Genomic DNA, 21,016 nt, shown 5'->3' on the forward strand with positions numbered 1-21,016 from the left:
AAAATTGTAATGGTTAGGGACAGTGCTGCTGTTTGGCCAAAGCAGTTGCTATTTTAGCTGTGCAGTTCAATTTTCAGTGCCAATTTTTAGTACTTCTGGAGCTGGCTAATCACTAGTTGTGGATTCTAAAATTAGTTTTGTATTTTCTCCCATTTTCTTTCAACGTGAAAATATATTTTTATCAGCAGCTGATAGAAATACTTATATAAAGCTTAAAAGACTTCTTAATATCTCCTATCAGAATCTGAAGGACTTAGGACTCATTTCAGAGCAGTTTTATATAGGTCTCATAAGCACAATCTGAATTTGGTTTTACATCAACAGTACTTCATTGCTCTATGGTTACAGAGTGAAAGGCATCAGCAGGCAACTTCACCCAGCTTCCTCTGAACTGTAAGAATTTGTTATTTACAGCCTCAAGGAATAGCAAATAACATGGTCAGTAGCAACAAAATGCACAGCTTCAAACCCTACCCATCCTCCTGCAAATCACCAGCTGCACTGTTCTCTGAGCCTCACTGGAGATCATGTGTCATTCTGAAGCAGGAAAGAGCCCTTGTGTGGGGGGTCCAAACAGCTTTCTGACACCTGGCCTTGCAGTAGTGCACACATCACAACTGACTCATCTAAAATCTTTCTCTTTACTTTGGGTGACACTGGAGGGGAAGAGACTGAGGCCTTTTGTGACCGCAACAATCTGCACGTCATGCCCACATGAAGACTGAGTCTGGCTTCAGAATGTTTTGCAAAACATTTTTGTTTCTGATAAAATTAGTACTTCTGCCTTCTGCAGGAATACTACGAAGTAACCCCACCTAAGCTCACCTGCCTTTAACACAAAAAACTGAAGTCAGGAAGTGCTGGTTCTAAAGTACAGGCTGTGCACTTTACAGGCTCAGCAAAGGAACAGATGGGATTAGCAATGAAGGGACATCAAGCAGCCAGCAACATCTCATGAGAATACAGAAGCTCCTGAAGTGACAGAAGGCAAGAACTCCTGGACAGTCCTTCATAACACTGCCAATCAGGCTACCATAACCAATCTCTTGTCTCCCTGGAGCAATTATGGAATTCCTACAATTCTGAGTTTCAGAGGCTCCAGAAAACACAGTAACAACACAATAATAATCTGAAGGAAAGTCCCACTCTTGAATAAAGCAGGCATATTCAGCCCATCAGGCATAGATTGAATTGTGTTAATGTAAAAAGTAAATGCACAAAGTGAGCACTAACCTCAACACAGATGTTTTTCCACCCACCTCAACCAGACTGTGCTCTTCAGTTAGACACAGTTAGAGTCTCTGTGGAGACTCTAGGACACTACTCACAGAATCACGACAGGCATAAGGAACTTCTCACATATCTTAACCTCTGGTGAGTAACATCCCAATCACATGATGGGCCCAAGAATTGAAAATTATTGAGTCCTGAAGTTGGAGCTGGCATTTAGAGAGTTCAATTTAAGAGAAGTACTGAAACTAGTTCTACTAGGCTGTAGAACTACAGACACCTGGAAAGCCTAGAAAAGATAATTTGTCTTCAAACTGCATGTTGAAGTGCTCCTCAGGAACTCATAGGCAGCCAGTAGCAGGAGGAGCTAGAATCAGAGGGTCAAAATACCTAACCTGGGTGCAACAAAATATTGGATGGTCTAGATCAAACAGCTGCAGAAAGTGTTAATAGTTTTGATGAGTCCTTTTACTGCAGAATCCAGACTGAGCAAATACAGAGTTGAAATACAAAAATTTATCTGAAAGTAAGGATCCGCTGCCCCTTTTAAGACTGATGCATGAGAAAATAAAAAGGAGAGCCAGAGAACTGTTTAGATTCTCATCACAAGTAATTACAAGTCAAGTTGACAAAATTAAGTCAGCATTGATTAATTTGTTAGGCAATACTAGAGCAGTCCTCTAGATTTTACTGAAGAAAAGTCCTGATATTGAGAAACTCTTCAAAGACTTTAAACTGAGGGAAACTGTACTGAACAAGGACCAGGAAAACTGACTTGGGAGATAATGTATGTTTGTGACCACTGGAGCTGAGGAACAGTGACAATGTACTTACTAAGCTAAGAGCACAATGCATATACTTTTCCCTCTTTAGCATACTTACATCATCACCAGAGAAATATTGATCTATAATTTCAAATGCTAGTTTATAAATGTCTTCATTCTCGTGCTGTTGCAAGGCTTCAATTTTCTCTAATCCTGAATAAAAGAAAATGGAGAAGAGTTTTGTAAGATTAAACCAGAGTTACTGAGTACTTAAAAAAAATAAGAAAAATAATTAAACATTAGTACTGAAACTAGAAAAGATGTAGGTCAGTTTGAAAATACGATCTATACAGCAGCCATCTTTGTCTCTAAGAGGAATGAGAAGTAGTTAGTGAACTTTATATGCCAGGAAATATTCCATTTTATGAGCAATGGATAAGGGAGTCTTATCTTTGTTTAGATAAAATTCTTTATTTTTTAAAACTTCTGTCTACTACATAACTTTTGGATTAGTCGCTGTGCTTTCTATGCATCCCCAAAAAGAAGTGGCTACATTTGTGTGTTGCCTGTAAGTTTCAAACAGCAAGGTGACAAAGCAGCTAAAACACTAGTTCCATTTTCAAACTGGATATGGAATAACACAAGGGAAAAGCTTCTAGTGCATTATGTTCTTCAGTATCTCTTTATTATAATACATTAATTAGCATATATTACAACTTGGATTGTGATATTGAAAAGACTCCTCATCCTGCTTTGCTCTGTAATGAAATTTTGACCTTAAAACTGCTTCCAAGGAACTAGAGCAAGAATTGTGTGTTTTACCACAGGACAAAGTATGTGCAATTATCAAATGAAAAGAATTACAATTCTCACTGAAACCTAAAAAATACCTATGCTACAGAAAGCTCCTTCAACAACTGCCTCTACACAGCCATCTCCAAACTGAAATAAACAGAAAAAAAAGGTACTGTCTCTCATTAAAGTCTCCCTTGTTTACTCAAATAGCCCATGTTAAATAACACTACAGTAAACATCAACAGCAGCAAGGGGAAGACAGAATAACATCCAGCCAATTAAATTTTTTAAAAGCCTCGTAAGCTCTTACCTCCACACTCTTCTATAATTTCAGCTATTGTGCTAGCCTCATCACCAGCCATTATCAGGATGTTTTTCAGACCATCCAGCACCACCTGCACCACTTGAGAATCCTTTACTGAGAGTAGATTGCAGAACGGTGGGATTACATTTTGTTGTACAAGGTATTCAACCTAAATAATTAAAAACAAAAAAACCAAAAAATTCAACATTGTGCTTCTTACATAAATGGCTGCATATGCAACATTTCAGTGACAGCTTGAAATCCCGCCACACATACCTGATCTTTTCTCCCACTTATTGTCAAATTGCTAATTGCCCAAGCAGCTTCCTTTTGTGTCCCGAAGTCCCCCTGAAAAATAAAATTAATAGCTCATTAAAATCAGCATGGAAACATCTGTCAAACTTATTAAAAATCACAAACTCCTCATGTCAGATTTATAAAAAGAGGATGACAACTCGCATAGCTGATAGCTTGACTGACCTTAGCCAGCTGGTGTATGATCATGGGGATTAGCCCAGCATCTATTACAGCCTGAACTTGTTGCTGGTTTCCTGCTGTGATGTTGGAAAGGAACCAAACTGCTTCCTACAATGGGATAAAGCAAAAAAGCAAAGTACATTCAAAAACTAGTCAGCAGATAAAAAAAGTAACTCAACCAAACCTGACCACCTCAAAATCTAAAATCATACAATGAGCAATCACTAAACAGGCCTCCTCCTCCCTCAGTAGCACTTCTAGCACACGAACTTTTATTGCACTGTGAAAGACAACAGGGAGTCAATGTAAAATTAATATGACTGATTCACAGGGCCAGATTCTCTCTCACTCAAGAAATGTCTCCATACATCAGGAGATGTATGCCTTATATCCACTTTGCACTGCTGGACTCACAGACAGGCTTTAAACCTTCCATCAGTTTTATGATGAAAATAAGAAAACTGGTAAAGCATCAGAAAAAAAGGACTTGTCCTGTAATCCTACTACTGACAGCTCAGTAGTACCTTTCTGCTATGATAAAAGAAGACTCCCATTTTCTCATGTAACATGAAGTGGTGTCCACAAACCTCATTCAAGTGTCACATACGACACTGTACTGTGTCTTTGCTCAGCAGTTAATTCTTCAGGAGGTTCATCCACATAGATACCACCTATCTGATGGCAGTTATAAATTCCCAGTTACAAAGGGGGATGCTTGACATAACAATCCACAACATCTTAAAAAGGCTCTCATCTTAAGTAAAAGATGTAGCAAGAAGGCAATTATAAAGCACTGCAGGAAAAAAACCCATGGGTTTCCACTTTTTTAGGGATGTGTATCTTGCTTTTATTTCTATTTGCCTCTCACAATATAGACTTGAAACAAAACTCAAAGCATTTCTGGGCTTTTTTTTGGTACAAAAATAATACCCTGGCCTTCAAAAGAGCTCTTCATCACTCTTTTGTGAGAGTTAAGAAGGCAGGCAAAGATAAATCACATCAGTTTGACTGTCAAAGATAACTTTTTCAGAGATCTTCACAGCTGACAAGGCCTGAAGAAACAGATTCCTCACAAATCGATTTCTCCTCAATGATACACTATATGGGGGAATTACATAATATAAATAAAAAAGCCTTCTCCTCAGCCAGACCATCTCTGCAATGGAAGATGGCACAATGACTAAAAAACCCCAAATAACATGAAATACAGCTCTGGAAAAGGAAGCATTGATCAGTTGCATCAAACTCTTCCTATTCCACCCAATCCTTGCAGCAGTGAAGTTATTTCTGCCAAAAGGAAGGTGATGAAATGCAGAGACAATTTTCAGGAAAGGACAGTGACACACCCTCCTTAACTTGAAGGTGAAAATGAACAAGTGAACAAACTTCACTATGAAAAGGTGAAGTGGAAAAATTGGATCAGTCTTATGCAACTCACTGGACTCAACTAAAATTATGAAAAACTGTAACTGAAGTTAGCCAGTTACTCACTTTGCAAATGAAAAGAAAAAGTATCTCACTCAAAAGCAAAACCCTTCAGACCTCCCAGAAAGCACAAGGCATCAACACCAATGCATGGATACTCACTATGGCTGTTTGGTTTCAGTCCTAATTAAACACCAGCCTAAAGGCTGCATCTTTCTATAAAATTGCTCACATGCCGGAAATAACAGCTGTAGGAAATTCTTCTGTAATATTCCACAGGCTACTGTTTCATTTCTTAAAAAAAATACTAAGTTAGGAAGAAGCAAATCATACCTTGTTTATCTTCTCTTTTGGATGCGTCAGGAGATGTGGGAAATAAGACAAAACATCACAATTGAGAACAACTTGTGTCTGCTCATCAGTACCAGTTACTATGTTGCCTACTGCTCTCAGTGCTGCTGTCTGAATATCCAAAGTGGGAAGGAAAAAAAATTGCATGTTAAAGACATTGCTGTTACTTACGCTATAACAAAGAGCATTTTAAGATATCTCTTTATAAAAACACTTTGCAAAATACAATTTAGCACTTCACCCTCTGAGCTACATCAGAAAAATGGATACTGGTTCAGCAAAAGACACAGTACATCACAGAATAAATGCACTGCAGCTCAACTCAAAAAGTGCAAAGATTAGAAATTAAAAGAATATTAAAACCTTAGAATATTAATTCATCATGTACCTGATCTGTGTTACAATTCCAACAACAGCTTCTAGGCTCTATGTCTGCTGAGGTTGCTTAATTCTCCATTCAGCTCCCCACTAGGGCATTCAAAACCTCACAACTACTTACTGAGTCTCAAGTGATTTTAGACACAGACTTTACATCTTTATGTATTGGTCAGTAAATGCTTTACAAGTGACAGAACACTGGAGAGACTTCTTTCATCAAGTGAACCACTCTGACAAATTTCAAGACAGCCAAATCTCATCCAAAGTACAAACTGAACAAACGTGTCAAATGCACAGATATACAGAAGATCTCCGAATTACAGCAGATGGGTCATAAAAAACCCAGTACACATTAACTAGATTTTAGTTTCACATTGTCTTTAAAATTAATCAAGTAAGCTCAGTTAACCTTTCACAGCTAATTACAAATTTACTTTACTAAAAGAACTCAGCATCTGCAAATATTTCCATACTCTAAAGGCTCCAAAATACTGATTTCCATTAACTATTCAGATAGAACATGCACAACCATGTATGCAGTACCAGAAAGAGTGCATATTACTTGGATTCTGGAAAACAAAATCTGTTGTCATTAAATATTTTAGAACTACAAAAGGAAGGAACCCCTAGTAATCACATAATGGAAGTTAATGTTTAACCTGTCACTACTTAAAACTGTGTTAGTAGTGTTTTACTTGAGTTTTCTTTCTTTTTAACATTTTTTCCCAGTATAGATAATATTTTGTCTTCATTTTACCTACACAAAATGCAGCTATAAATGTTCATCTCACTAACTCCACTAATGAATACTGTAAGGCACATTTTTTTAGCAAACAGTATACAAAGGACTATTCAAACACAACTGAATCAGACTTACTTGAACTTTAACCTCCTGATGACTCAGAAGGGGAACTAGAAAAGGTACAACTCCCGAATCAATCACCATTTGTATCTGTTCATTTCCACCATCTGTTAAGTAGGACAAAGCCCAAACTGTGTCCACAAGAATCTACAAATTGGAGAGAACATGGTTTACACATTGAACAGAAAAATCCGTATAAAGAAGGCTTAATTTAGTGTACTTATCTGGGGGTGGAGAGGGGAAAACATGCAATTTAGTTATAGGAAAAACTTAAAACATGATTGTGATGAGACCTAATCAGTAATATGTTGGATTACTATATATAACTATGAAAATGAGGGCCATTTGTTCCATTGGAGTAATTTCTGCATGTCCTCTCAAATTCCTTTTTAATTAAAGATCACATTTTGGTGCATAAAGTGACAGCATACATCATCTCACAAAGGTAAACTGTTGGGCTTGATTTGCATTTTCAAGATACACAGCCAGCTCAGGTAAGTAGTTGTGCTAGCAACTTTCTGAAGAAAATACCAATACAGCTTCCTTAGCATGGCTGTAATTTGTTAGCTGTTATGTCTTATGATTATGGAGTACATAAATTCCCTTAAGTCTCTAATCCATCAAACACCTTAGCATTTCTGATCCATAGTGCAGTTCTGAAGGGAAACTGCAAACAAGTCTGGATGTATGCCTTTTCCTGCCTTCATATTATGAACAAAAAACATAGCAAAGGAATTCTTATACTAACTAAAGCACTGGCAACTATTGTAATGTGGCAACTGTTGAAATGTTCAAGCAAAGCAAAACCCACAGAGAAATGCCTATCATGCAGGGCCATCTAAGAATCTTAAAAGAAAAAAGTCACTGATGACTTGATAAGGATGATTAGAAAGCCTTCAAAAATAGACAGGTACAAAAGTTAGTCATTGAAAGGTAGTACCTAAAGCAGAAACAAAGCCAGCAGAGAGAGATATCACATCACACAGAGATGGTGTTAGGAAGTGCAGGAAAAGAAATCTAGACCCTGCTAGGGACATAATCTGTTGTGGTGCCTAGATCTAGCCTACTTTTAAAACAGACACCCATTTAAAATTTCCAGCTATAATAACAGCTGAATACTGCAATACTAGAAAACAGGAAGAACCTCAGAGTCCTGACCCAGCTCCGGATGCCAGCCAGCCTGCTGCTGCTGCCCTCACCTCCTGTGCTGCAGGGACAGCAGAACGTGCTGCAGTGGAGCCACTATGGCAGCAGAAGCAGTGAGAGATGGTGCCTCACCAGTTTGCTGCCCCACAGCCCTGCTGGTGACGAGAGCAGCAGCCGCCAGAAGCGCTCACAGGACTGTGGGCTGACCTACCTGCATCACTGACTCATCTCCAAAGATAGGTTTGCTGCTCCAGTACGGAGAGGCTGGGACCACACTGGTACCTCCAAACTAGCACCTGACTCTCAGGATCAAAATGACGGACACCCTAATTGAGATCAGTCAAAACCTGGCATCACAGTCTCATACCTACATCAATAAGCTCTCATACAATCATTGCTTTCAAAAGCTTTAAAATTTGGCAGAGAAAAAGAGCCTACAGGTTAGAAGTAGATTTGGCTTTGCAATGAATTCCGTTCAGCTTTGTCCAAATTACTCATTGAAAAGTCACCATGTGCTTTCTCCCACTCACATTACACTGGGAAAACCCTGGCAAAATCCCAGCTTAAACTGTACAAATATTTTGTGGAGACAAGCAGCAGAAACACTACTACTACAGCGTTGAGCTAACAAATGACAGTCTCACTGATCTTACGCTTTATTTTATCCCCAAACCCAACACAAGGGTTCAATTCCTTCTTCCCTAAACTAAAGGATCACTACAGGGATTACAAAGTCCCGAAAGAAGGAGGAGAAAAACAGCTTCATATCCCTCAGTTACACAGATCTCTGTTCTGAAGTCCCAATATATAAGGCTTCATTAGGCAAATCCACTCCCTAAGACATTGGAAAAACACAGATAAACTCATGATTCAGGAATGTGGGAAGTACTGAAGGTTTAGTATTAAAAACATGAAGGTTGTCAAAGGTGCCACAAAACAATAGTTTATTGCTGTTTGTTTAGATTTATTTTCATATGTGATTTATTTAATTAAACGTTGCAAAGTCAGGCACCCAACAGATTACAGAAGTCAGGTTTACCCTTATGATCACAATATTAGACTGGTAAATATATATAAATTACATGTAATTCTTTTACACATATTATATGTCATCTATGGAAAATTATAAACTGGGGCAGAATTAAAGTGCAGCTGATGGTAAAGCTGACACTAATTTTCTAGTGCTCAATTCAAGACATTATTTTTAAAGCTATTTCAAATGTACAGGATAAAAAATGCCATCTTCTACAAAAGGTATTTCAGAAATGGTATTTGCACTTTCTTTTTCATGTTCTGAATAGCCACAATCACATTAGTCTTCATATTTAATTATGCATTTATGACTTAATTATACATAAATTAAAAGCCAAACCCAAGTTTACTACTTTAACAAAATCCTGCAGCATTATCTTTCTAAGGAAAACAAAGAATCTAAATATCTAAAACTTTAGAAATTACTTACATTTATATCTGTATGGTAAATGAGAACACACAATGCTGGCAAAATCTGAAAAGAAGTTCATCAGTTATTACAGTAGAACAAAATTGGTGGTAAAATTATGAATCCAAGTATTGCAATCACAAAGCTTAGTCTGAGTCTGCTTTAGTATATTGTAATCACACACTTTCCAGCAGCTGGCCATTCCCTCAAAGTAATGCATAAAAATATCTGTATTATCTGTATTTCAAATATGTAAAAATATGAGACAGTACTATACTCCAGACACAGAATGTAAACTGTATTTTGAGGGAAAACAAGCAAATAACAGAGATAAGACACCCTGCCACTATTTAAAAAGCTTTATTATCACACACAATAAAAATTATTATCCTAATATCAATATTATAAACCTCTTGGATTAAAGTTTAATTTTTTATAATCACAAATGGAGAAAATAGAAAACTGGGCTGTGATAAAGCTGCTTTGAACAGTGTTTTATTTATTGAAGCATTACTTGAAAAAGTTTCCCTGTTTCTCTGCTTAATTTTAAAAATTTCATTAAAGTTTAGCTGTTAACAGTAACACACTTCACATGGCTTCAAAAACTGTTATCTACACTTTTGAATTTATCTTAAAATCAAGAAGTTTAATTACAATTACAATTCTAGTCAAATAGTTGCATTTTTCTAATTGTGCCGACTCTATCAACTGAGCATTTGCTCTGTTCACCGGTTTAAAACGATTTCTGCTTAGGTTGGGACTTTGCACTGACTGCATGTGCACACTGAGTCAAAACACAAACCACACTACATGCCACAGTTTACACTTCCTCTTGCTGAAAATAATTACATTTGAATTCTTCTAGGTACAGAATCACATTGTAGTCTTTTTTTTAAATGAAAACATGTAATGCTGAGTATTTTAATGCTTTCTAGTGTGTTAATGTTTTTGTTGTGTAGCTCATCACTTTAGTCTTACTCAGTTTCAGACATTACAAATACCTTTATTACAGCTGTAGCAAGAACCTCCAAATTGGTAAAATTATTTCATCTAACATGATAGAGTGGCACTACACATGTGCAGTGACAGAAAACATGCAAAAATTCATCGTATGACAATGTAAAACATTTGGCCTCCAGCCCAGAGTATAAAACATTATCTGTCTCATAGTTCTTTATTTACCTCCTGAACTGTCTCCATAGGCGGTGGGGGGTCCTTATTCCTGCAGAGATTTACAATGACCCATGTGACGTTCCGAAGGAAGGTGATGGGAATGGAGGGATTGATGAAGGACAGAAGAGGTTTGACAACTCCCAGTGATATGACATAATCTCTACACTGAGGACCATCACCTACAGAAATGAAAATTGTTGCAAAAGAAATTACATTAAAAATGGAAAATCTTGAAATGTATGCAATGACATGTTGGGATACTGAAATTCTATGTTTCCTCACCAATAATCTACTACTGAAAGGTCACATTTAATTAAATATACATACGTAAACCTATGTATGTATATTTTAGGAAACACAAAATTTATCCTATTAATATTTTGTATAGAAGTGATACTATTATTTAGGAAAAAACCCCAGGAGGTACATATGTAATTCTGGCCATATTAGATATTTTTTAAAAAATTGTATCAAGACACAGAATTCAGAGGAAACATAGTCTCTTATGATAATGCCAATGTTCAAAAAGTTAAGTTCTAAAATGAAATGTTCCCTCAATTCAATTCATTAAAACAACAAGTTACCTATAATATTTCCCAGAGCCCAGACAGCTTGCTCACAAACATTCTGGTGTGGTGAATGAAGTAGTCTCAAGAAGAGGGGTACTGCATCTGCAGAATGCAAAGATTAGATTTGTTTAATGCTGAATCCTGGTATATGAGCAACATATTCACTGATTTACTCAAAACGCATTATCCAACATGCTTTATAAATGTTTCTATTATGAAGGGTGCACAAAACCTGAGTTGAACATTGCTATATGTATCTGGTGAAGGAAAAAATAGAGAACAGAACAGAAAAATTGAGAATAGAATTATTAATCAACAATGCTCCCCACATTTAAACATTTCCCCATATTTCTCAAAGCAATAGGCAGACCCTCAAGTATGCATGTATGTGTGGGGTTTTATGTCCTGGTAATTCAGATTTTCCAGTTATCCAGGATCACAACACATACCAAGCAGAATGACATGCCTACTTGTGCAAACGTGCTTCATATCCTGACTTTAAGAAAATAGCTTCCTCCCAAGAGGTGGCTATAGTTAGTTTCCATATGCAGTGAAGATCTACATCCATCTGCCAGGCCCAAGACACGTTTTTTAATTTGCTCTTATATAATGCCAGCAACATACCAAATTAAGGAAGTGGTACTGATTTTAGGTATCATTCTCTTTGGAATTAAATATATTTGATAGAGCTAAGTAACCATCCCACTACTATCCCCTTGCACTGTCTTCCTTCAGACGAGCCATACTGTTTGAAAGACAGTAACTCTTGCAGCAATTTTTAAAATCTATATATGATCATACTCATCCTATAGTCTGAACAAACTAGATCAATTGATATACTGTTAAAGAGTATTTTTCTTGAAGAAACAGCTTCACAAATTTTTTAAAAGTGCAACACAGTTTGTGAGCAACTGTGAATCAATATTGTGTTGATAATGTTAAGTGATAATAAGACAAAAAACTCTGATGTATTTTCCTGAAAAACGCAGAGCCATGAAGAACAAATACAACCTAAAATTCCCATCCCCACCCCAGAGGAATGATTCAGCCATTGCCTATAACTGACAGGCAGGGACAGCAACACACTGTTGCTTAAGAACACTCACTCTTGTAATAAAATCACCCCACTTCCATTAGCTCAAGTGGAATATTTTAGCTTCCTTCTCAGCAATTACTGAGATTACAATTCAGCCATACATGCATTCAACATCCTTTGGAGAAGAGGGTCAACTATGCAGTTTATATTACACTGCAATTCTGGTATGCTTTCAAAACCAGGAATGAAGTTATTTCATAACAGCACTCAGGCAGGAGGACAACCTGAGACAGCATGAGTTGAAGTTATCTGACCTACCACTCTCAAAAAATTAATTATTCCTGCTCCAAACTGGCATCTGCCAAGAGCTATTCTGTGCATATAGTACTTCTCCTCTTTTGCAGGGCCTTCCAAGTACCATCTGTCCCTCCTGACTGCAGGAGTCTGCCTTCTTTTGTCTTAAGGCTGCATCAGCCTCTTCTGTAGCTGCAAGGGTCTACTGCTTTGTTTCCTCAAACCCTTCCTCATCTAAAGGGAGAAGAGCTGGGAGACTGTTTTCCCTTGGTCATCTCCCAGTCAAAGCAACAAGACTTTCAGACTAAACTTCATCTGTTTTCTCCTCATGAGTAAAATGGTTTTTGATTCTCTGAAGTAATTTAGCACATTTTCTTCTTTTCAAGCATTAACTAAACAGATTTTGGGAGAAACATGTCCCAGCTTGAACTTTTAGTAATTGTTCAGGTAACAATAATGCTTTTAGTTGTGCTGTACATACTTTTTTATTCTACTTTTAATTTTTACTTTGAGATTTTTTCTCATAGCTAATACTATAAACATCCTTTCTATTAGCTTCATTCAAACAGGACAATATTGTGGGACATGAAAAAGAAAGAAAACAATGACTAACCAATGAACAAGTTGAGAAGGAAGAAAAAACTTGGGAGTAGATTTTCAAAGGTACTTAGACACCAGAAAAGCAATCTAAAAACAAAGGTGCCCAAATCACATCAGAAATTTTTGAAACAAATTCAAGATATTGATTTTTTTGTTTTAATGCCTTTGGATTTTTATCATTTTGGTAAGATCATTTTATCCAAATCTTATTTTGGATAATAATAATAATAGTAATAATAACAATAACAATAATATTGCTCTGATATCTTAAATATACAGAATCCAACAATTATTCATTTTTTTTATTAGCCATGAAAACATACAAACCAGCATTTTAATTTGAAAGACAGATTTATACACTACAAAAAATTCAAATAACTAACTCACCACTTTCCCATATAAAAATAAGAATATGAATAAGTCAAGATAGAGATAGCTTATTATATATTTGCTTATCCATAATCTTGTGTTTAATGACAGTATATTCTATTTAGCACAAAGGTGATTATTTTAAGATAAGAATGCTGATCCATAAAAGCTATCGATATAATCCTGAAAAAAATATTTGATTAATTTATCCTCATTTGACTTCAGAGTTTCTTTCCTTTCTCACTGTCTGGTTCAACAAGAAATGAAAGCAATTCAACAAACTTGTGTGTACAGGAGATACTGATCATACAGACAAGGAAAGGATGGTAATTTTCTTAACAATGTATTTAAATGTGCAACCTTACATAATTGTATGTACTTAACAACTTTAGGAAGATTTATGAACACATCTTTGAGGCAGAAAGAATTAATTCCTAACTTAAGTGTTAGCCACAGAGCAATGAATGGTACATGATTTCAGAAATCAAACCAAGAATGAGAAAGGACTTAGATTTTTGTCATAGTTATTGTATCATCTGTCATCTTCTTGATGGGAAATCCTGTCTGGCATCCTTAACATTAACTGTTAGTGACAAGCAGATTTATGTTTAAGAGCAAACGTAGAAATCTTTCAGAAATCTTCACTAAATCTTTAGGACAAGCATGTATTTATTACTTTAATGGTATTTATAAGAAATTGCATGCATTATCCAAATACTTTATTTTCCCACACTATCCACCCCCACTGCCTCCTCCCCAAAAAAAACCAAAGCTGTAATACTCACTCGACTGTACAACAGCTTGAGTCTGTGCAGAAGTGCCTGATGCTATGTTAGTCAATGCCCATGCAGCTTCAAATTGTAACGAAGGACTGTAATGAAAGAATTTCATACTAGTAAGTTGAAACATGATCGAAGACTATTTTATGGTTCATTTGAATATTGCTAGCTGTATTCATATTAAATACTCTACATTTAGGCAGTACCACTGGGCTAAAATTTAAAAAACCCCAACATCTAAGCCTGGACTTTTCAGGGAAAAAGCTGTAAGAAAAAAGAGATCTTGCATTCTGTGACCTTATGTAAACCATCCATCACTCCAAATTAATACTACTAACAAAAAAACCCACCCAAACAGCCAATTAAACTTGATTCTTCCAACATTACACTCCAGATCAAGTGCAAGCTGGTATACTTGGATACAAACATTTTTCTGCTACATGAGTTTACAGCCCATGGTCATTAGCACAACTGTAAGTGTCTGGATTTAGGAAGAACAGTGAATATTTACTGTTAGGTGACTGTTTCATTTCCATAGCTTTTTTGTCTTTATCAGTCACGTTTTATACATAGTTGTAAGTACCTGCTTCTTTTAAACTTTTTTGTGTATTGATTTCCAAAGCAATTTGAGGTTTTATTGGGGATGGGATTGCAAAAGAATTAAACAGGAGGTAAAAACAAATCACACCTGTCAGCAGCTACCTATAAACCCCTAAAGTTTAGGATCAAGTGTATTCAAACTCTTTTAGGTTAGTCCCTTTTTTCCTTCTCTCATGCTAAGCTTTCAAGTATAACATGAACAACAGCTTTAATGATTTGTTATGCAAAGTCTTTTCAGAGTTTAACTCTGCTAAATATTATATAGCAATCACAATTAAAAGGACTGCTTAAAAAAACACTGAGTTCAATTTTGAAAGACTTATTAAACATTTACAAGAGTAAATTGTACAAAAACTAGCAGAAGACATATTGAAAAGAATTTCAAAGCACTGAACCATCTACTTCTACAGGAGACAAGCATTCATGACCCATTTTAAAATTCTTTCCTGATTTGAATGTTATTGTCAGCTGCCTTCTAGGCAACTGTTTTGTTAAACAAGCTAGGAAAAAACCCTACTCATAGTTGGTAGTTTTGCAGCCATGAAAATATACCAAAAATACCACAACATATTTTTGAAGTTCCTAGCTCTCATAGCTGCAGAAATAACATTGGAAATGGAAATACTATAAATACATTCATGTCTGCCTGAGATCAAAGACAGGCTAAAATATTTACCTCAATTGTGTTAATCACTATCTATTCAAATCAGGGGCTCAAGATTTGTTGAATATGGCATGTTTTGTTTCTTACATGTCATTAAATGCCTGCAGCTATATGCTCAGTGTTCTCTATGTTCTTTACTGAAGTTCTTTGTTTTCCAATAAAGACTCAGAAGCATGTTCTACCATCACATAAGAGAGCAGCAGACAGCCAGAAGGAAACACACCTTGCAGTGAAAAGTATCCAGAAACTTCAGCTAGTAATCTTAATGGAAAAGACAAATGTATTCTGGAAAAAAAAGCCTGTTCACAACCAGATGTGCTCTCTGCCTTCACACAAATACACACAAGTCTATGGCAGGTTTCTTAAAAAAAAGCTGGTAAAAGACTGAAGTATTCAAAACCAGTAAGAAATGTAGTAAGGTTATCTCCATGAGCTGGATGTGCTCAAAAATACTCTAAAAAATTACATGACATTTCAGTGGCAGAATAAATATTCCTGGAGAACCTGTGATTTATCATTAGGGAATGTGATCCACTGTGTCAGATTACATGGTGCTGGAATCCTCAGTTTTGTTTCAAATAATGATTTTTTTTTTTTAATGCAAGTTTCCAGCAACAGTGAAGATTTTTAAAAGAATACTTACTTATCATCCCTTTCTAGGCATTTTACCAGAATTGGTAAAATTCCAGATTTTATTAAGTCATCAATAGGTGGATTTCTGTCACTGGATAGGAGCTTCCTGTGGAATTGAAAATAAAAGTAAGTAACTTTTATAAGAAAAAATGTGTATAAATTATATTTCTGTATCTTTATTTTTACCTTGCAGCTTGGACAGCACTCAGTTGGATCACTGGGTTGTCACTTGTGGCATTCTGAAAAAAAAATTAAAAACAGTGAAAATTAAAAGTGCACAGAACACACCCTTCTAGTTAAAAAAAAAAAGTTAAATGTAACATACCTGCAGTATAGCTTCTAGTGTTACATTTTGCTTGAAAAGAAAAAAAAAATAGTTTTAGTAATTTTGCTGATAAATTATAACCTTCTTAAAAATTTAATACAAGAAAATTTATTTTAACAGTGTATCAGTTCATAAATTTACTTTCAAATAACTGCAAGATGACAGAATATATTGTTTAGAGACATCACCAAAGTTTTGAAAAGAATTCCAGAATCAAGGAACTCACTGCTTTGAAGTCAGCATCAACATCAGAATCTTCTAAGCTTTCTTCTTGAGGAACATTTCTTTTTTTCAAAAGATGTTCATCTCTTTTGTTCTGTAAAGAAAAGACAAAAAATAAAGCCACTTTTAATGCTTATTAGTACAGGGTGATGACAATGGACTCTTTCAACATTTAAATATAGATAAGGTTGCCTTTTTCTAAAAGCATTTGTAACTGCAAATAGAATTTGCAGTATTTTAGCTGTAATAATCTGGCAGCTTGCTAATCAGACAGATCTACAACAATCCATGACATTTGAATTAATTAAAACTCACACTCTGGGGATCAGTTTTCTAACAGGCATTCACAATACTCATAGCTCTGCATGATATTAACATTTAGCCACACGTAACAGAAATTCTTTTTCAGTGTAAGATTATTTTTCAGCTAAACCTGTTTTGAAGCTCCCTGATCACATCTATTTGCATTTTCTGTGTAAAGTAGCATGCTCCATGCATACTGGCACTTGCAGTATTTCCCACTCATGCTGTTAGCCTAATTTCTGACAAAAAACAAGACACCCTCCAGTCTTAGTTCCTTTAAGGAATTACAAAAGAATAAAATTATCTTTTCAGTGGTAAAGTACCTATTTAACATTTCATTTTAACATTCCTAATTTAATGAATTTGAAGACATAAAACAGTAATTTAAAAAGAAAGAAAACAAATCACCAATTGTTTGCATGTTTTTACAAAGTTAAAATGTATTAAAAGTATTATACCAAAACTATGAAATGGTCTCTTCTAAATTTTAGACTTCATATTTTGTTTGGTATGCCTAGAGGTACAAAGACAGAAGGGGCAATGGAAGATGATGACACAGTATATATATCTGAGCACCTTCTTATGTTTGGTTTTGGATTTTTCTGTAAGTTAATTAAGATTAAATTCTTTAATGATGCAAAATGTTGAAAAAGAGTAAGAGCTAGCTCCAACATCTAGGAGAAATCTAGTATAGTAGCAAGGAAAGGCAGGCTTTTCAGTCTCCAATTATCTGATAACCACAGTATTCATTAAAGAGATTTTGTTACACCACACCTGGTCTGTAATATCTAAAAAAGCCTCTAAACAGAATGATGTGTTGAAGGGTCCCAATATTTTATTTTGTTATAAAAAACAGCAATTCCAGGCCCAAAATTTCTGGGACTTGTTTACTTTTCAGACATCTTAGAAATAACTTAGAAGAAGTTTGAAATCCTCCCAATCAGTATACATATATTTTTTTCAGATAAAACAAAGCTAGAACTACAAACAAGCATGAGAATAACCCTTTATTGCAGAAGACAACATCCCACAGACTTAGCATAGTTTAATTTTAGTCAAGTGGGAAGTACAGAAACTAGATCCTCAAAGAGTGCACAAGACCACCTAGACTGGCTCCAGAGCTGTGCAGTAACAGCTGCACACATGGAGCACATCAACACAGACAAGCACCACGGGCAGTTTGTTGGCAAGTGGATCTGGAGAGAAGGAAGATGGAAAGGAGCAGGCAGCTAAACACCAAGAAAGCAGTGTTATGCAGACAAACTGCATCAGGCAGGAGCACACTGACTGATGGTTTCAACAGAAAGACCTGTAATGTATTTACCTGATTTTCCCACACCAGTCACTGAGCTGAACAAAACCCCTCATGTTCCAGTAAGCCTTCTATAGCTGCATACACAACTATCCAATCCTTTGGCACCATGAGCATACCTCTGAGAATGCCTCCTACTATTAACCTTAACCAAGACAAGTACGAGTAACAGTCCATATTCTAAGGCCAAGATATTACACCCCCTTAAGAGAGAGAAAGAAACTCCACAGGATGTAACTGACCACAGAATAATGCTACAATTTCTGTGAGTGCAGACAATGTCTTCAGACTATCAGTCATATGGTGTGATAGGCTCCAGAAAAAAATTACCTCAGGTAAAGAAAGAAAGGAGCTACAATGTTCCTGAAGCTACTCAGTGTTTGCAGGTGGCTGAGTCAAAAAACAACTGTCACAACCAATACAGAAGAGTTTCCACAGCAGCCTGAGGCAGAGAGGTTAGTACTTACTGACAAGTACTAAAAGTTTCTATTCTAATTAGCATTTCTTATTAAGTCAAAGAGTTCACAAAACCTTTCAGTCCTAAACAGCGTCTCTAAGGCTATTTGAAATAGTGCTATCCATCTGCAAAAGCGTCCAATCCTTGGACAGCTAAACTGCTCTCTCCAGTAATTTAACAGGCCAATCACTCTGCTACAGAAGGTAAAAGAAGATGATTTGCAGCCTGCCACGGCTTCAAAATGCTTTGACAATATTTTGACATACATTGTAGCAAACTCAAAAAGGTTTTCCCTAAATCAAAGCACCAGCCTCTTCTGCAGGCTCCTGTGGTGAAAATGAAGACCAATGAACATACCTGGATACAGTTGTCTTGTTCAAAGCCTGGAGAGAGAGCGCTTTCAAGAGCAGAAGAACATCTGATGAAGGGTAAAACCTTGTCACAAACAAAATGCAGCAGGTCTCCTTCTAAAGGGAAGATCCTCAACACTGCCTGAACCATGTGTACTATGTACAGTAAGTATGGAAGCTCATAAACAGCTGCTGACTGCTGGTGGCAAGTATTTGCCAACATTCTGGTAGAGATCCCACTACAGCAGCCTACAAAGATTTCTGTACAAACAAAAGGCATTGGTCAACACGCCAAATGAACAGATAACAGTAATGATGTGCACGAGTGCATTTTCTTGTCCAGTTTTTAAGACACATGCCCATCGTTTGCTTCATTGACAGTGGGATGGTCAAGCTACATGAACAGTAAGTCAGTCCTGCAGACCCTGGTACTTTTTTTGTTTATCTTCTTAGAAGATGGCCATAGGATTAAAAGATATATATAGACTAATGCAAGTAAGTTTCAAATGTTCAAAACCACAATTTAACTGAAGACTCCTTGTGGCTAAAGGGAGCACCCTAAAAACTCTGTGCTACGCTGCACTCAGTACTAGGGGACATGGGCAATGAGATGCTCTAACAGAACTGTGAAAGATGTCAAATACTAATTTCTACATATTTTTCAGCACTGGACACGCAGGAAAGCTCTGTGAAGAGCGCCAGCTGTTGTGAGGTTCCAAGATTAAAAGGGAAAAGAAATTAACAAGAAAATCTCCGCCTGCAGGTAACAAATACCATTACAAAACGTTCCTTCAGATCAGGGGAAAGTTTAGGAGGAGCTCAGCAGCCAGTAGACGTTCTTGAGGCACAGAAGTTAACATAATTAACTTCAAGAACATTTCAACATTAGAAACTGGAGTTCCTAATGCTAGCCAGTATTAGGTATGCTCACAGATGACAACAAGCACCTCCAATTACATTCAAGGAAAGACAGTTCAAGCCAGTGATGGAGGTAGAGTCAGGTTTTCTGAACACCCTTTTTAAGCTAGCACTGAGCCAAAGTCAAATTCCAAGATTCTTCTTCAGATAAAGATTTAGCTACAGATACACAGTTAGAAGACATAGGCAACTTTCCTACATTTGAGTTCTGCTAATTCACCTTTGTGACAACAGAGAGCAATCATAATGTTCCTGTTTGGTAAGTGCTCATCTGTCTCTGAAGAAGAGCAAATTGACTAAATAAGTAGATAGCAGTGTATCCCTAAGCATGGATTGAAAAGATTGAGACCTCTTCAGTCAGGAAACAGCAAGATCTCACCCAAATGGATTCAAGCAAATCTCCAAAGAATTTCTTCATAGCCCTTTTCAACTAAGCCTCTGAAAGAATCCATTAGGAATGTAATTTTCCTCTTAGGGTATTTTTTTTTAAATTAATCAGTTGAGGCAGGGTAAACGGAAACTCTTTTCCAAGAATTTGTGCTACTAACACTTGATAAGGAAGCCTCCAGAACATACTAATAGTGCTTCAGTGTCCCTGTCATTGTAGTCATTCTTCAAACTGGTACACTTGTATTATGTACTAAAATGTTGTTTACAGTGAACAAAAAACTATACATACACACTGAACTGGAAAAGACAGTTCACTGATCTAAGTTTTACTATCCTGAAACGAAGTATTTTGTTTTTCTTTTGAATTTTCAGACTTACTGAGAATCAGAAAAAGATTTTTTCCACCCTAGCACTCCCAGCAACATAAAAAACAGATTCCTTTCTCCAAGGAGTCTTCTACTTCATTTAGGAGCTATCACAGACATAAGCAATCTTATTTAAGAAAGATCAGAGTAGAAACAAGGACAGTATGCCAAGGAAAGAGGTAAAAAAAGACATATGACCATGACTCTTTAATCCACCACTTATTTAGCAAATAATTGCATTGCTTTGCACCAAACTTAATTGGCAATTAGAGCTTTCATGTGCTCATGTCTAAGAGCTCCCAGGGGCAGCTGAGTTTGCCAAGAAAGCCAAAAATAAACCTTGTGAGAGATCATGGAAGCGCTTAGGATTCCAGTTAGCGGGACAGTATCCTGTGTTTCTGCTGAAGTGAGGAGTGCTAAGGCTTCCTTTGAAGGGTGACATCTAACTCAATGACCATATCATTGACCTGGCTAAGGACTACCT

At 36.4% G+C, this 21,016-nt stretch overlaps 1 protein-coding gene across 1 annotated transcript in view; it reads right to left on the reverse strand.

The window, feature by feature from the left end:
* KPNA3 (karyopherin subunit alpha 3) overlaps nucleotides 1–21,016 on the reverse strand; it is a 47,977-nt gene that overhangs the window by 2,942 nt on the left and 24,019 nt on the right. Inside the window, exons 3-16 of the mRNA XM_064408825.1 lie at nucleotides 16,442–16,531; nucleotides 16,216–16,245; nucleotides 16,077–16,129; nucleotides 15,901–15,996; nucleotides 14,000–14,085; nucleotides 10,931–11,017; nucleotides 10,356–10,525; nucleotides 9,195–9,239; nucleotides 6,602–6,733; nucleotides 5,329–5,457; nucleotides 3,574–3,678; nucleotides 3,370–3,441; nucleotides 3,100–3,262; nucleotides 2,113–2,207 (exon numbers count right to left, since the gene is read on the reverse strand). Coding sequence (XP_064264895.1) covers nucleotides 2,113–2,207; nucleotides 3,100–3,262; nucleotides 3,370–3,441; nucleotides 3,574–3,678; nucleotides 5,329–5,457; nucleotides 6,602–6,733; nucleotides 9,195–9,239; nucleotides 10,356–10,525; nucleotides 10,931–11,017; nucleotides 14,000–14,085; nucleotides 15,901–15,996; nucleotides 16,077–16,129; nucleotides 16,216–16,245; nucleotides 16,442–16,531 — 1,353 coding nt within the window. The remainder of the gene's footprint in view (nucleotides 1–2,112; nucleotides 2,208–3,099; nucleotides 3,263–3,369; nucleotides 3,442–3,573; nucleotides 3,679–5,328; nucleotides 5,458–6,601; nucleotides 6,734–9,194; nucleotides 9,240–10,355; nucleotides 10,526–10,930; nucleotides 11,018–13,999; nucleotides 14,086–15,900; nucleotides 15,997–16,076; nucleotides 16,130–16,215; nucleotides 16,246–16,441; nucleotides 16,532–21,016) is intronic.

This window comes from Passer domesticus, chromosome 2 (assembly GCF_036417665.1).
Source record: "Passer domesticus isolate bPasDom1 chromosome 2, bPasDom1.hap1, whole genome shotgun sequence".
NCBI lineage: Eukaryota > Metazoa > Chordata > Aves > Passeriformes > Passeridae > Passer > Passer domesticus.